The sequence below is a fragment of the Diuraphis noxia genome, unplaced genomic scaffold (assembly GCF_037042655.1).
Source record: "Diuraphis noxia isolate RWA-SAM2 unplaced genomic scaffold, SU_Dnox_SAM2 contig0005, whole genome shotgun sequence".
Taxonomy (NCBI): Eukaryota; Metazoa; Arthropoda; class Insecta; order Hemiptera; family Aphididae; genus Diuraphis; species Diuraphis noxia.
Window position 1 is genome coordinate 30,254,834 of NW_028301715.1, and position 17,190 is coordinate 30,272,023.

The 17,190-nt window shown below is 29.2% G+C and overlaps 1 protein-coding gene across 3 annotated transcripts; it reads left to right on the forward strand.

Annotated features, from left to right (window-relative positions):
* Window positions 1-7,890: 7,890 nt before the first annotated feature.
* Window positions 7,891-15,990, forward strand: LOC107166868 (putative methylthioribulose-1-phosphate dehydratase). Of its 3 annotated transcripts, XM_015515696.2 has the most exons (12): window positions 7,892-8,213; window positions 8,720-8,816; window positions 8,883-9,017; window positions 9,077-9,207; window positions 12,451-12,530; window positions 12,676-12,742; window positions 13,390-13,500; window positions 14,295-14,404; window positions 15,074-15,234; window positions 15,292-15,398; window positions 15,460-15,662; window positions 15,727-15,990. In XM_015515696.2, exons 2-12 carry the CDS (start codon window positions 8,729-8,731, stop codon window positions 15,785-15,787), a joined length of 1,254 nt encoding a protein of 417 aa, XP_015371182.2. In that variant the 5' UTR covers window positions 7,892-8,213; window positions 8,720-8,728; the 3' UTR covers window positions 15,788-15,990. The 3 variants fall into 3 exon arrangements, with proteins under 3 accessions (XP_015371181.2, XP_015371182.2, XP_015371183.2); XM_015515695.2 differs by having other exon boundaries at window positions 7,891-8,213; window positions 8,720-9,017; XM_015515697.2 differs by lacking the exons at window positions 7,892-8,213; window positions 8,720-8,816; window positions 8,883-9,017; ... (2 more) ...; window positions 12,676-12,742; window positions 13,390-13,500 and adding an exon at window positions 13,828-13,985.
* The last annotated feature ends 1,200 nt before the right edge of the window (window positions 15,991-17,190 follow it).

The following is a 17,190-nucleotide window of genomic DNA, read 5'->3' on the forward strand; positions in this document are numbered from 1 at the left end:
ACAGCTTAATATACTAGTTATACTAAGGTCTATGGATAAACATAATATTATTATCACAGAATACGTATTATTTTTGTTCTGTGGTATTATCACAGATATTATTTATATCTGTGGGTATTATACACAGACTTCTATACTTACTTCTATACTTTATTATAAAAGCCTGTGGTATTATATAGCTCATAGATAATAAATGAATGGATAAGACGTCATGCCCATACATCCAGTCGTCCGCATAGTGCATATATTGACAAAATCGAATGAACCTTGAACACGGTCTCTAGGAAAGTATGGCATATGTTATCACTTAAATAAATCATTATTAAAAAAAATAATATCATATATTATTTAACCATTGTCGAAATTGTTATCACTGTCACTCAATATTTTGAGCTTGAAGAGTGGAGACAACATTTTATTTAAAATATTCCAAGTTTTATAAATTTTTTTCCTCGAGACATTTTTCCCGGGTCATGTGACATGGCGCTCGGTAGCAGAATGCATATTAAACATTAAAAAATATATTAAAATATAAAATATTGTCGCAGTAAAAGATGAAAACTAGATACAGTCTATTCTACTTTTTAATTCCATTAAATAATGAATACCTATCTAAAAAATTCATCACTAAACGATTATTCAGACTATTCAGAGGTCTATAATAGCTGCAAAATGTATAAAAAATATATTTAATTTTGAATAATATAAATAAACAAAGCAGAATATAAGTGGGTGACGCTGTTTTGTACAGTGGTATGTTACAAGTGATAACGATGTTAAATTAGAATTTTAAAATAAAATATTTTTGTATACGAAAAACGATACTGATCGGAGACGGTTTTTTTTTACATTTTAATAAATTTATAAATAAGCCTCGGCGTCTATGGCCATTGAGCCATTGAGGAGACAGTTTGTCTGCTTAGGGCATTCGTATTTTATTTATTAAATTATATTATATTGTTATTATTATTATAGTAGCTTGTTGATTGAACTAATATTATTTGCATATTGTTATATTTGTTAACAATATAACATTTTAAAAGTTTCAAGTACCCACGAATAAAATTATTAAATTACAAAAATATAAAACAATCGTTATTTTTAATTATTTAATTATGTAATTAGGTACAAATTTGAACTTTAAATTAATGTACAAAAAAACTGTATAAAACATATTTTTAGATTTTTTTGGTTACACAATCAATTGCAGCATAAACTGTCAATGGAACATTGTTTTATATTTTCAATCTTTAGCCCGACACTTAAACATTTAATACATTTTTAACTACTAAATAATTTGTACATTTTATATCTTATACATTTTATCAACATTTGTACTTTAAATGTTTATGAAAACAAATCATGCAGCTGTATTTTCAATATTTTTCTATTGCTATAAATCAAGAGCCTTATTGTATTAAATTTCCAAGCTCATTGACCCAATGAATACTATTTTATTGACAATTATTAAAAAAAAAAAACTGAATAAATTGTATACTCATCATCCCCATAAACAGCTCAAAACGATTAAAAATATTTTGAACATTTTATCAAGTACATTCAGAAAATAATGAAATAAAAATGTGATCACTTTTCATGTATCTACGATTTCATTTTTGATTAACAATAAAATAAGAAAATCGAGACAATCAAAAATCAAGAGACATCGAATAAATATTCAATGTTGTGATAATTTTAACTCCAAAAAGTACTAAAAATTTAATTCGACTTTCCGCGGTAATGCCTTTTTTTTTACTAATGATGGGAATTTTAAATTGTTACCTTCCAAAAATAACTAGATTCGCTTTCTCACCTTAAGAGATATTCAATTTAAAAATCAAAGCATTATTTTAACTACTGTTATAGGTACATTTGCAGCGCTTCCAAAAATTTTTCCCTCACAAAAATCAATCATCATATAATACAATATACGTAGAAGTATGATCTAAATAACATACATACTGTACAGCGAGCAAAGTTATTTTCTGCTTATGAAAAATAAGAATATTATTATTGTGTATATTAGGCTAATGTTATAGGGCCAGGTATTTTCAAATTTTAGGTAGGGCCATGGTTCTACCTGACCCGTTCCTGTTGCCACCACTGGTTGCAACTTGTGACTGGAGTACACAATACTTACGATAAGCTAAAATGTAGTTATAGGTAATGTACCATTTTTGCCTATATAATTCGCCGTGCAACAAATTTTGTATGTGCCATAAACAATTAATTATATCAGGGCTTAAAACCGTTCCTAATAAAGTTGATATCCGGCTCCGGTAGGAGCCGACAATTTTTTAAAACCGGTAACCGGTAACTCGTTTAATTTTGATATTATGGTAACCGGTATCAATTTAATTGATAAACTCATTGTTGGTTCCAATTTCTAAAACGTGAAACCTAGACGATAATTTCACTAATGAAAAAGGATTATTTAGACATAAATTGATGATAACCAGATTTGATTTTAATTTCATCTTTGAATGATCTTCATGTGTAAATTCAAGTTGAAATTGATAACTGTTATAAAATTAAACAATATTAAGTAGGTATTTGTGCTGGAAGTATAACTGGTGTTGAGACAAAAAAAGGTGTTTGTTTATTATTTTAATACTTTCCACACATTTTCTTATACTATAAAAATAGTAGATTGTAGACGGCTACAAGCTACAATGTGTTTCAAAATTGTTCATACTTTTAACTTTTTAATACCTTTTGCAATGTGTGATTTAAAAAAAAATATATGAATGACATAATATAGGTACCTACTACTGATACTAAAAACCAATCACCTGAACAACTCATTTCTCATTTTAAACATTTAAATTACTACGTATTTAAACTGTTTTATTTGTAAAAATAAATTTCCAATTTTATATCCTTTATATATCTCATTTGAGATTATATCATCGAGGTTGTTATCTCTAATATTTACAACTTTACAAATAACAAGTGGGTATCTACAAATGTGGTATTCCTCGTTGCCTCCATCTTTTTAACTATTTAGATTTATTTTCTAAACATATTAAAAACAAATTTAAGCATACATTGACAAAATATATTAAGAATTAATATATACAAATAGCTTAACAAATAATACTTACTCATATTTTTCTAATAATTTATAAGATCAGATTACAGATAATGTACCTAATAATATACTATCTACTTATGCATTTATTAAAAATTGAATTAAATAATACATTAAAGAATTCCCTTCACATTTTTTTTTGTTCAATAATCAATATAACAGAAATTAAATTTCTCAGAAAGAATGCAACAGAATATAACTAAAATCCATAGATATGAATAGGTACATCAAAGAAACTAAAGATGTATCCCTCTTTAATTAATTCTTAAAGTATACAGATATTTGCTATTCTTTATATATAGCTACTTAATTCATGAATTCATGGTATACAGTTAAAACTCGATATTCCTGATTTTTTTGATACCAGAGAAGTGTTATAAGTAACCAGTAGGTATAGATAATTATAAGACATTTTTTAAGTTGAAGATTTAAATTAATTAGAAAAAATTGGCATACAGATAAAAATTCCAGGAAAATCCTTCAATAATAAATTTGTTTTGGAATTATAAATAGTTATTGGTGATAAGTGATAGTCTTGGTATAAATTCAGTTTTAAGGTTTTCAGGGTAGTTTTCATCCACTTATTTTTGTCAGTTCTGTTTTACACTATTAATGATAAAAAAAAAAACTCGGACAATGACTACTGAAGTCCATTCACTTAAAAATAGAGTAAATTATAATGAATTTGTAGCAAAGAATAATTTAGTCAAACTAGAATCTCTAAAAATTTAAATTTAAATTAATTCTTTTCACATTCTTTTTTTTGTCGAAGTTATGCATATTTTTGAAAGCGTTGCTTTTCATAATTATATGTGTCATTTAATTACTTATATTAACAGGTTAAAGGTTTTATTAAATATTAGAAGAAAACTTATTGTAATTTGTAATAAAATAATAATTATACCTATTATGTATGAAATGTTTATATTGAATCCAGGAAAAAAAGAACAATTTTAAAAATTTTATATATCCTATGCGCTGTGAAGTTTTACTAATTTATTAGTATCCTACATTCCTACAATAAATGCAGAGGAAGTAATGTTGTAGTTAATAAATATTTTATAATTACGCAATTTGTGTTTTATCTTTATAATTTAGAAATAAAACTATTTTCTGATATTATTATAGTAATATAGTCGTTGTATATTTATACAATCATAAATTATTACAATATTATGTCATTTTTGTTCACACATCAGTCAACACACTTGCTATTTCGCCAACTTCCAAGCACGTAGCATATCGGACGTCCCAGGACAAAAATATATTCAAACATTTCCAACTATTAGTAAGTTATTAATAACCAATTAATTACTGTGGAAATTATTTCCTTGTATGCAAAATTATTTTTATCGAAATATTATAAAAATAGACTTGTTATTTCCACTGAAATGGTAAAACGGCAACAACCAGGCTCCTCCGCTCGTGCCACCACCGTACGAGCTTGCCACCACCGTACGAGCCAGCCACCACCGTACGAGCCTTATCACCTCTCACGACTTTTGATTTTTGACCAACGAGTACCTACCTACAGCCTTGACTTTAATAATTCCAACGACTCAGTTTCCGCCTTTGGTACCCACGTTTCGCCGACCCAGGGTGGTCTGGAGGTCTCCCTCAGCTAGCACGGAGGGCTAGTCTATGGATAAAATATGTTTAAGTCCATTACCGGACGTCGTTGCCGTTGTAGTGTGACAACCCTGATATGAAACAATGTGTTTACATTTACCGACAGCGTGGCGGTAGCTCCGTGAAACCGTGACTCACAACGGTTTCCAGGCTCGTCGGACGGTCATCGACGGTGTAACCGTATAAGTGTGACACTACACGTTAATAAGTATGCATTCTTGGTGAACGGTAATGCCGTACGGTTCTCGCCGTGCGGCGTAACCGTCGTAGTGTGATACCACCCTAAAGCGGCGGGCCAAGGCCGGCTTGAGAAGAGTTTTTTTAGCACGAGATGTCTAGGATGGCTGGCTTATGCCAGTCCGCGAAGAGGCAACGGTACGCGATGTCTAGGGTGGCGGACTTGGCCGGCCCGAGAAGAAAAATACCGGAGATATATAGGGTGTAACAGAAAGATATGACAGATTTACATGTAAATCTTACACAAATCTGTCATATCTTTCTGTTACACCCTGTATAATATGTATATAAATAGTTGTATGGGGATACAGCGGGCCAACCCCGCTTATCCCTATTCAAAGTTGCTAGATCTGTAAAGTCATAACAGGATAGGGATATTCGCATACACACCAGAGAGCTGAGGAAGGGGTATCTCCAAACTGTTATTAGTCCAGAGGCGCCGACTTTTAGATATTAGCGCGGGGGCAAACTCTTCTATTAAGTGAAAAAAAAAATTCTATAGTATGCTGTAGTTTGCTTACCGGGAGGAGTAATTACCTAATTGTCCCTTAACTCTATTTTAATACTCCTCTAGGGTGCTATAAATATATTTGTTTATAATTTATAAATAATATTATTTGAATTGAAAATTTTTAGATTATATACTATAATGGTAATAAAATCAGTTTCGTCTCTATATTTCGGGAAAAATTGAAATGACAGATGTATTTTTAGACAAAACATAAAACCAAATAGTAGTGAGCATCGAGCGATCTATAGTATTTATAGATCATATTTAGGTAATATACAAATATATAATCGTCGATGTTCTAATGAATATTTTCATGTTATAATCTGGTATTTTAACCAAATAATTATTATTGTACACAACGGGGCACGGGGGCGAAATAATACTTTTGCCCCCGTTAAATCAATGTACAGCGGCGATCGCCCCCTTTGCCCCCGCGGAGTCGGCGCCTATGGTTATTACTACTCCTATGTGTATATATTTATCTTTCTGTAAATAAACGATACTGCATGAGGGCAATGTGAAAACAGTACGGCCTCCATGTAGTGATTTAACATAAAAAAAGGCTCCTCCGCTCGAAATAACTTCACCAGTGAAAATAATTGGGTAAAATCGTAGAATACTTTCATGTAGAATCTGCGATACAGAATATGTGAACTGTGAAGCAGTATTAATAAGTGAAATTAACTCACATAGTCACATCGCCAAGACAATTTGATGGTTTTTCCTGTGAAATTTAATCGTAGTTTTTAGAAAATATTATAGGTATTCGACCGGTTGTCGGTTGATCTGGCAAATAATTGACAAGGGATTTGTCGATGGGTACCTACAACTGCAACAGTTAACAGTTAGTTTCACAGTGCAGAACTGCAGACTACGGCAGTTGCTGGTGTTCGGGGGTTCGGGCTACATTTGTTATCTGTAATAATACTAATAATCACATGACGCATGATCACGATCTTAGATCATTTACTAGCAGTGGCGAAACGACCGTGGTCTTTGAGAAGCGATTGCTTCTGGATTTTTATTAAGGTTTGGAGGTAAATGTTCATTGAAAAAAAAATACTTTAAATATATATATATATACCTATAGCCTACAGTCGGTGAGTGGGTGTGTAAATTGTAAGTTTGCTTATGGGTTATTTTAGGTTCGTTTCGCCACTGTTTACTAGTATATGATCTAAGGTCATGATCCTCGAATCCGTATCTTTTGTTCGTGCCTTCGTGGTTGTAATAAAAGAGAAAATAATTCGAGTTCAATAAGACGTACTTATAACCAGACCGTATTATTGAAATTGTTGACAATATATTTTATTGAATACAATTGATCCGAGTAGGTACCTATCAAACAATGAGCCATAAATTCTTGGTAACGAAAAACTGCGAATTGTAAAACGTGCAGCTAAACGTAATCGGATATAGCCATATCCGACATCACGATCATTATTCGGTATCTAATACCTAATATCAACACAATTTGTCTTGATCTCACATTCGTTACCAGATATAAATACTCGATAATTTCAGGAAATTTCTCTAGATATCGAAATATTGAGAATCTTATATTATTGTATTTATTACATTATTAATTTGCATTATAAAAACTATGAAATTTGGTTTTGATATGAACAACGAAAATATCGGGAGGCTTTGGCCCCAACGTTTGAAATTAACCATCACTCCGGTAGTTGTATTACTGAATTCTCTTTAAATGTAATAATAGTATTAAATAACAGCACAATGATTTCGTTGTGCATTGTGCTTCGACGATATGAATGCCCCAAATTTGTCATTTAACGTGTGGTTCAGGGTCTCAGGGTGTTCAGGAATGGTAATAGAATTGATCAACCTTAGAATTTTGAACGACTAATATAAAATGTCATTAGATACCTACGTCCCACAACACAATTTTAGCTTATAGCAGTTACGTTTAGTAGTAGTTGATTAGATTTTAGAATCGGCTTAGAAGATCTAACGTTGATTGAAAAAAATTCGTTTTACAAATAATATTTTAAAAATATATCAATATGGGAATGTCGTGTGATAATCACGAACGATGTTTGTTAGTTTGTTACAGACGTTGCAGTCGTTAGTCGTTACACTGTTACAGACATCATGGGGGAGGGTCCAAGTGGTTAAGCCCCCGCCCATAAGTTGTGTTTATTCCATGCCACAGCTAATCAGCTAATAACAAATAACAATACTTATTGAGTCTTAAACAATAAGCAGCTAAATTATCGAAACAATTATAAAACTAAAGAATGTAAATGCATACTGTATACCTACACCATCCTTCATTAAAAATTAAAATGTAATTAGTTTTGTTAGTTTTGTAAATATTTCAAATTGTCAACAGTGATACCTATCATTTAGGGAAATGATTTTTTGTTGAAAGTAACAGCCTGGCTATTTTTGTTAAGAAAACAATCATTTTCAAATTCCCGTCTACCTATTAGTTATTTTGCACATTTATTTTATAATATTCTTCTGTGTTTGCTCTTCATTTATCGGGTGAATTTTCTCTATTGTGAATTGTTTGATGTGGGCTAAGTGTGAGTTGTGAGTCGTCTGAGCGTAACTCGTCCAACTTATTATAGATGCCATACCGAGATTGTGAATGATCTACTGCATGTGTTTGATTAGTTATGTTAAAAGTAACAGGTACTGTTTAGCGTAAATTAAACTAATCTAAACAGTTCAAATAAAATCCAGGCAAATTTTCACGTTATAATATTTCACCTGTAACAGGTATGTATCACTTAGTCAGTTTTATTTTAATTATGTTAGGTATATGTAAATAGTTATATTATTTAATAATGTTATTTGGTGCCGCCGAAAGTCTTTTGGTGTAAATTTGACAACGTAGTTTGAATAATGCTTACTGTATAGGTTGGTTTTTTAACACTGCAATTACCAGTTTGGTTGATAAATCAGGTCCAAAATGAAATTGTCAGCCAGTCTGGATTCATTCAAAGTACCTATTGTGCACCATCCCTTTGACTCATTCAGGTGTAAGAGCTTATAATTTACTGTGAAGATATTACATTTCTCAATGACTTAACAATCTGGGATAGAACAAAACATATTTTTTCTTTTGTTAAAAATTACATTTTTTTAAATATTTAAGATTTATTGTATGCTTAAACTATAATTATCATCAAAGTCATTCAAAATATTAAACATTGACAATAAATTAAAACTATATCATGTTTAAAGTTGATACCATTGTTTTTCATGTACCTATATTATTTTAGATAAAGATCATGAAAAGGGTAGAAGATCAAAAAATGAGCCGATACGGACGTGTATCAAATAAAAGGAAATTTAATGAAGAGCTTGACTTGTCACTGGGTGAGTCCTACCGAAAAATAAATTTTATATTGAACAAAAAAAGCAATGGAAAATCCTCTTCAACAGCTGCAATTAATAACATAAGTAATGGCAAAAGGACTTCATATAACGTTGGTGACATGGTGTGGGCTAAGACAGGGAAGTATCCAGTATGGCCAGGAATCGTAATCACAGACCCGGAAACAAATAAGTTTTCTAAAAGTATGTTTTGATTTAATATTTAATTTAATTTTTAATTTTTAATTATCTTTATATTTTAGATGAGAATATGATACCCATGTTGCATATTTATTATTGTAATGATGCTTATAAAAGAAATTGGATTAAATTGAAACAAATCACAAAATTCTCTGGTAAAGAAGAAATATTAAACGAAATTCCCAAAATAAATGTAAGTAAAATTTGATATCATTAATATTTTACTATTATAAAAATTAGCATACAAATAAATTTGCAATTTCAAATGTCATTAGTATTTTTCGGGTGCAGTTATAATTAATCAAATATAGGCTAAAATGCACTTTACCACCCCCCGCAAAATTTTTGATTTTTTTTTTTTTGGAACATACTTATATTATCTATTTAAGAACGATGGTGCAATCAAAATTTGTTGATCGGATATAGTTCCGAAGTTATTGGCTTTGGAAGTTAGCAATTTTGTGTTTTTTACGCATGAGTGCAACTCTGCGTTTTTCACGTCTTTTACAATTCTTTTGATTTTTTTTCTCGAAACTTACGTATATTAATGAGTGAAAAACGATGTTGCAGTCAGATTTTTAGTTATGATTATATGTAACGTAAAAACTACTTATCTAATTAACTTATTTATACGCCTAGCCCCTAGTGCCTTGATTATTGTTGTCAATTACTATCGCGTTAGCCAAGCTCGGGCACAGCACAATCAAGTTAATTTTGGATTTACAAATATTAGAACACAAAATACGTACTTTTAACTATAATGAGATTATCTGAATACACCAGGTAGGACGGAGACGGTAGCGGAAGAGAACTACTAAAATATACTTATGTTACTAACTAACAAGGTTAAGTTCACTTGTTAGGTTATCCGTCTCCCGTAGGTCAGGAATGCTCTCCTTCCCGCGACCTCGAAGGGGTCGCCCTCCCCCCCCCAAAAAAAAAAAGTTGGCTATTTCCATTCCCGGGGGGTTTGAGGGACGAGCCCCCATCCAACTCGAGGTCCAGATGACCTCGAATTTGGCGACTGGTGCCGGCAGGCGTAGGGAGTGACTCTACTTGAAAATTGTCAGACTCAAACTTCACTGCGTAAAAATTACAAAATTTCAAAAATTGATCATTTAGAAACTAAGGCCAACCAATGAATTCTAAAACTACCATCGTTCTTAACTCATTAATATACGCAAGTTTCAAGAAAAAAAATTAAAAGACGTGATAAACGCAGCATTGCGCTCATGCGTAAAAAATGCAAAATTGCCAACTTCTAAATCCCATAACTTCGAAACTAAGTTTGACTGACAAATTCTGATTGCACCATCATTCTTAAATAGTTAATATAAGTATGTTACAAAAAAAAATTAAACATTTTTAAGGGGGTGGTAAAGTGCATTTGTTCCAAAAAATGAAACACTTTTTGTATTTATAAAATTATTTTAATTGTGATTGTGGTGAGATCATAAAGCCCCTCGTCCAGACCAAAGAAAAATTTGTGGAAAACAAGTGTTTCTGACATGTCGTCGACAATGTTTCTGATTTTCCGTCATAAGCGGTAACATAAATATTTGTCGGCGACAGTGTCAGCAGTATATGTTCCCGACAAATTTTCAATCATGGATAATTGTTCTGTATAAAAATAGAAAATGTTGGATTATTATTTCATAGTTTTGTGTTATTAGATTAGATTATATCTGTATGTATAAAAATGAATATATATATATATATAATTATATGGGGTTTATAAATTTATAAATTACTCAATTAATCAGCACCACATTAAGACACTAAGAATGTAACCTAACCTTTGAGTTTCAACCCCTTAGGATAACTCACACATGAATTTAGTTTGGCTCACATAAGACAAATATTTATTTGTTGAAAAAAAAAATAATAAATTGTTTGTTATTCTAATGTTCAACAAAAAGCAATGTTTGTTTGTTTGTAGTTTATATACTCTAAACTAGACCAATTTTGTGGAGTGTCAGAGGTCTTTCTTAGATATAGAAATATTTAGAGATTAATTAGAGCCGTGTTTGATAATATACTTAGTGTAATATGATTTAGGACAAATAGATTTAGCCATTAAATGGCTAATTTTGTGGAAGTTAGGACAATTGGTTTTCAAAATAAAAATATAATCAGTATTAACAAAAACTATAACTTCATGGTATTATGTATATTATACTATTTCGATTTTATTTATAAATATTAGATTTCTTATGCATATTATTCATGTGATATATTTTGGGGAATTCCCCATAAAAATTATGTTTTATATTTATTGTCTTAGCTTCGGATAAATCTTAGAATTTGTTTACCTGCATCTTTGTATCTCATTACATTTTTATGGATACTGTTAACTGCTTTAAGCTGGTTAATTGGGTTTTGGCACTAAAATTGTTACAGAGAATTTCCAAAGCTTAGGGAAATATGATAGTCTAAAAAAAAAAAAAAAATGTATAATATATAGTTGGTGAGTAGAACAATAGCTGTTTTGGGGAGAGACCTAGCCACTTCTTCAGTTACCAAATTAGACCTTGATCATTTTTTCAGGCTGTATTTTTGAATTATAAATTTAATGTTGGTGGGAGATAAGAAGGAGAATATTAAGATAATAATTTACCATGTCAGTGTGTAAAGGTACTTGTATATCTGGGTGAGGGGTGAAAGTTACAATTAGGTATTTTTTAATAGTTTAGCTTTTTCAACATTGGTAGGTTATGGGAATGAGTGGAGAATTGTATTTTAGGAAGCTTGTCTAAGAAGCTGTCCAAAGACTGCCCTTATTAGATGATAAGTTAGATAGATGGTTTACAAAATATTGATTTTTTTTGTTTAGCAAGTATTTTTTTCAGCCAGTTAAATAGTTTGGTCATAGATATGCTTGTAAACGTTAGTAGAGGACTCTAGCCCTGCGCTTATTGGATATAAAGATGCGAATATGTACGGGAACTCCATCAGTTCGACGTTTGCATACTGAATTTTTGTAGGATCAGAAGCCCGCGCTACAGTATGAATTACATTTGTGAGATTATTTATGGCTGTTTACATAAATTTTCTGAGAGGATTTAAGACTAACTTTGAGATTTATGTTCTGATCTATCAAGTTGTGATATTTATGATTATCTGTTGAAGGGAGAAAGAGTTTTGGTAGGGAAAGGCAGATTGGAGGATAGGTGTTGACGGTCAGGAGAATCGCATAGTGATCTGAGCACAGTTCTAAGAGATTGGTAGTTGCACAGAGTAGGATGCAAGACATGTTGGGTACAATGTTTATTATGTTATGTTACAATGTCTGTTATGTTTTTTTGTGTAAGGAGGTGAGCCAATATGTAGGTCTGGAAATAGAAATATGAGTGAAAAACTATAATAAACATTGAGCAACTAGCTGTTTATTAATTTTTAAAATATATTTATTTATGATTTTTATTTTTTTTCTCAGACTCAGATTTCTCGCGGTAAATTGAAAATCAAATGGAATCAAGCTGTGGAGGAAGCTGAATATTTAGCAGCAATGGATAAGTAAGAAATTAAATTGTAATGATAAATCAGTAAAAGTAGTACAACATTGTATTTCTACTGTCAATCATTAAATATTTTTTGTTTAAAATTCTGTAGACAAAAACTTTTTTGTATAATGAGATGTAATATTAAAATTATATTGCAGAGATCAGCGTATAAGTTCATTTTTTGCTAACAAGTTTTTAGCATCTAATTCACCATTGATCAATAAGGTAGGTAAAATAATGTAATTTATTTAATTAGATATATTGTAGAAGATTTGTATAGTTGCGTGTACATTTATGAGTTTTAATCATTTTGATTAAAAAGAACAATTTTATTGTATTAATTTTTTACACATACATATTTAATTTATTACTGAAGTATCTAAGGATCATATAATTGAAATATTTTCATTTAAAAAGGTTAATTTAATCTAAAATCAAAATTTTAATAATGAACATAATTTTATAATATTAAACTAACGTAAATAGGTATTAAAAAAATATTATCCGATGACACTCTTTTTGTAATATATAAAAATAAATCTATAGTTATTTTTGGTTAATGATGTATTTTAAATATTTGCCTATTTCATTGTTTTTTTTTTTAAAAAAAAGCTAACCACGGTAATAATAATTTAAATCAATATTTGTCAACACAATACAATCTGTTAATATGACATAAAAATTGTTGCCTTTGCCGCATCTTACTAATTATTACATAAATGTAAAATAATATTGTAAATTATATTTTTATTTTTATTATTCTTATAATGTGCCTGGCTTATTAAGTTGATAATACAATATTATTTTAAATTCTTATATTCATTTTTAGAACAATTGTTCAATTTGGCATTTATTAATGTATATTTATTTAGGCTGAGTCAACCACTGAACAGAATACTCCTAGCAAGCAACCTGCTATCTTAGAGAACAATTTTAATGGTAATCAACAAATTGAGTCTAATCACAATGAGCAGACATTGTTGGTAAGTTGAAAGTTTAAAATAATATGAACAAATATGTTAATCAGTAGTTACATAATTATAGGTTAAAATTATCAGAGAATTTATCAATTGTATTTTGGATAGGTAACCTATAATAAACTCGATATTAAAAATTAATTATTCTTTAGTTGATAAGATAACATTGGCACTTAATTATAATACACTCTCCTTAAGTCAAATCTCAAGGGGAACTGAAAAAGATTTGAGATATCGAATTTTATTATGATTGGGTTGTGCAAGTTGATTGTTGTGGTGATTGCAATTTAGTTAGAGATAAAAAAAAAATTGAAATATTGACTTCCAACATAATAAGAATTTATTGCATTTAGATACCTTCTTATTTAAATGATATAATAAAATCACGTTTATTTAGATTTTATTTATTCTTTATATATTCATCTTGTTCTAAATTAATTATGGATCTTGTTGTTGCTGATGATGTTGCTCTATCAAAAGTATTAATTTGTGTAAGTATTACCTAATATATCAGTTTTATAGAAGTAATAAAACTGTAATATTATTGAGTCCTATAATACTAGCAAAGAAGAAAATGTTAGTATCAATGTATTCAATAAAATCTAGTTAAAGTCAGACATTTAGTTTTTATACTGCGTAGACGTTAGAATCTCAATAGTTGTTTTGCCTATTTTATGAAGTTTTATAATTTTTCTATATTTAGTAAACAACTGAATTTTTATCTTGACTAATAAATAGTAAAAAAAAATGTAAAATATGTTTTATGTTTTAAATTTTTAAATTGTTAATTCATGTTTCAGAATAACGATTCAAAAGATCACCCCCGTAATTTAATTCCCGAGCTATGCCGACAATTCTATGCCAACGGCTGGGTTACTGGAACAGGTGGTGGCATCAGCATTAAATACAAGTACATATATTTTTTTGTTTAACATCTTAATTTTCTTTAAATTGTGTTAATATGAAAAAGTAATATAATTTGAAAATATTATGCTTATTAGGTATTTCTGTATCACATGTTACAATTACATTTAATTTGAATATGCATTATTAAGTATAGTTACCATTTAGTTTAAAAAACGTTATAACTAGGGTTAGGATGTTTATGGCCTTAAAAACACTAAAAAATGCATGCAAATATGCACAATAAATATCAAAATATGTCCTTAAAAAATATTAAACATGTCATTTTAAAATTTTATTTCTAATCCGAAATGTATTTTAAATTAATTTACAACTTTTTTTATAACTTTAAACTTAAATACAAATATTTAAAAATATGATATTTTGAAATTAAAAACATAGGTACTTACAGTAAATTAATATTTAATTAAGTAAGTAATAAAGATAAGTTAATTATATACTATGAGTTTCATATTTTCTCATTTTCGTTAAATGTGAAACTGACTGTGCCAACTTATGGGTTTTTATTGATGTTTTTATTGATGTTTATATTGGATTTAAGTTATTTTTGGCGAAATATGCATTTATTCATAAAAATCTCTAAATATGCAAAAAAATATGTTATAACTTATAACATTTGAAGAAATTGTACTAATAACTTTTTATGATGTATTAGTGACCATATTTTTATTGCACCATCTGGTGTTCAAAAAGAAAGAATTGAGCCCGATGATTTATTTGTTCAAAACCTGAAAGGTGAGGATATTATGGTTCCAAATGCTGAAAAAAACCTATCAAAAAGCCAGTGCACTCCCATATTTATGTGTTCTTATAATGGTAATTTAGAAAATTAGAAATGTTTATTTTTTATATATAATAAATGGAAAAATTTAGAGCGTAATGCAGGAGCTGTGATACATGTACATTCAAAAGAAGTAGTCAAATTATGTTTGTTAAATCCGGAAAATGAAGTTAAGATTACTGGTTTAGAAATGATTAAAGTAAACAAAATTTATGAAATGGTATTTTATTAGATTAAATAATTTGTAAAATATTGCTTAGGGAATTTTCAATGAAAAAACAGGAAAATTTTATGATAATGATGAAGAGCTTATCATACCAATTATTGAGAATTCAAAGTACGAGAAAGATTTAGTTGACACTTTTAAAATGGCTCTGAAAAAATACCCCAGCACTTCTGCAGTTTTGGTCCGCAACCATGGAATGTATGTCTGGGGCATCAATTGGAAATCAGCAAAGACACAGTGAGTATTAACATTAAGATGTACTAGGAATACAAATTACTTATTCTTTATAATGAATTTTCAGGCTTGAGTGCTACGAATATTTGTTCCAAATAACAATTTTCAAGAAGATACACAATGTTTAATTAAATTATTCTCGTACTTGTAGACTTTATCCTATTGGAAAACAATTGGGCGTTTTCCAGACTATTGAGGAAGAACTCACTTATTTAATTATTTTAAAACTAAATCTATTTGTGTATTATTTCATAATGAAAAGGTCATTTTATAAAATGATTTATTATTCATTATATATCGTATAATATATGAGTATATTATTATTACAAAATTATCTGATTTTTAGTTATTTAAAACAAAAACTAATTTTTTTGAATTAGTTGATTAGAGCGTACAAGCATCCAAAATATGATGCGATTTATTAATTTTTTATATATCAGCAATAATGTTGATGTTCATTCACTAAATATTTTTGTTTATATACCACTGGAGTAATCTATTTTTATACAGTATCAGCAATCAACTTCATGTTCTTTGAATATCAGATCAGCAGATTACGTAAAAGATTTGTAAATATGTACTTGACTAAAAAAATAATCCAAGCCCACCCTAAATTGCAATACCAAAGTGTGTTATTGATTTGCTCTGTAGATCTAAAATAAAAGTTTCTGTTAGATTTATGGATCAGTCCTAAGATAAACCCTCTTAATTATATTAAACTATCACAATATCTCTGAACTCTTCTGGCATTGTTTGCTGACAATCTGACAACCATAAATCCTCACACAATTACCGAAAACAATGTCCTGGAATGATCAATATGGAAACTCCAATTATCCTTAAATTAAGTCACCACCTGGTTCAATAAACAAAAACAAAATATTATTATCAAAATTTAAAGTGCTTCAAAATATACAATGAGCTTTAGCGGTATTTTATTATAAACCAACCTATAGAATGTGATGAGAAATATGACTTGATACTTAAATGTTTTCTTAGATAAAAACAACGAGGCTATATTATCATAATGAAAACTACCATCTATCTATTGGTAAACTAAAAATCTACACTTCAAATAAAATCTTTCTTACCATGCACCTCAATGAGTTGTTAATCATCTACACCTGCATGGTATAAGCATCAGCCTTTATCACTAAAATTAATTGTTGCAACTCTTTAAAACAAATTAATTTTATTTAGATGCTTAAGGTAATATAGGTTTGTGGAGAATAATTAATAGTAGTTATATGAATACTTTTTCTTCAAGATTGAATTAAAACCCTCATTAAAAGTGGTGGACTTAGTGATAGTTTCAGTTTGCTGTACAACAGGTATTGTGTGGATCATTGTATAAAAAACGATTCTTAGAGATTTTCTTTCACTTAATATTTTTAAGGTTTAAAAAAATAACTAAGATCTTTTTAAATATCTAATTTTGTAAAAATTTGAACTTGAAATATCTATAAAAAATTGTGTTTTTTAGACTTCATAAGAAAGATAGAAGCCGCGCTCATTAAAAAAATGTTTCCCA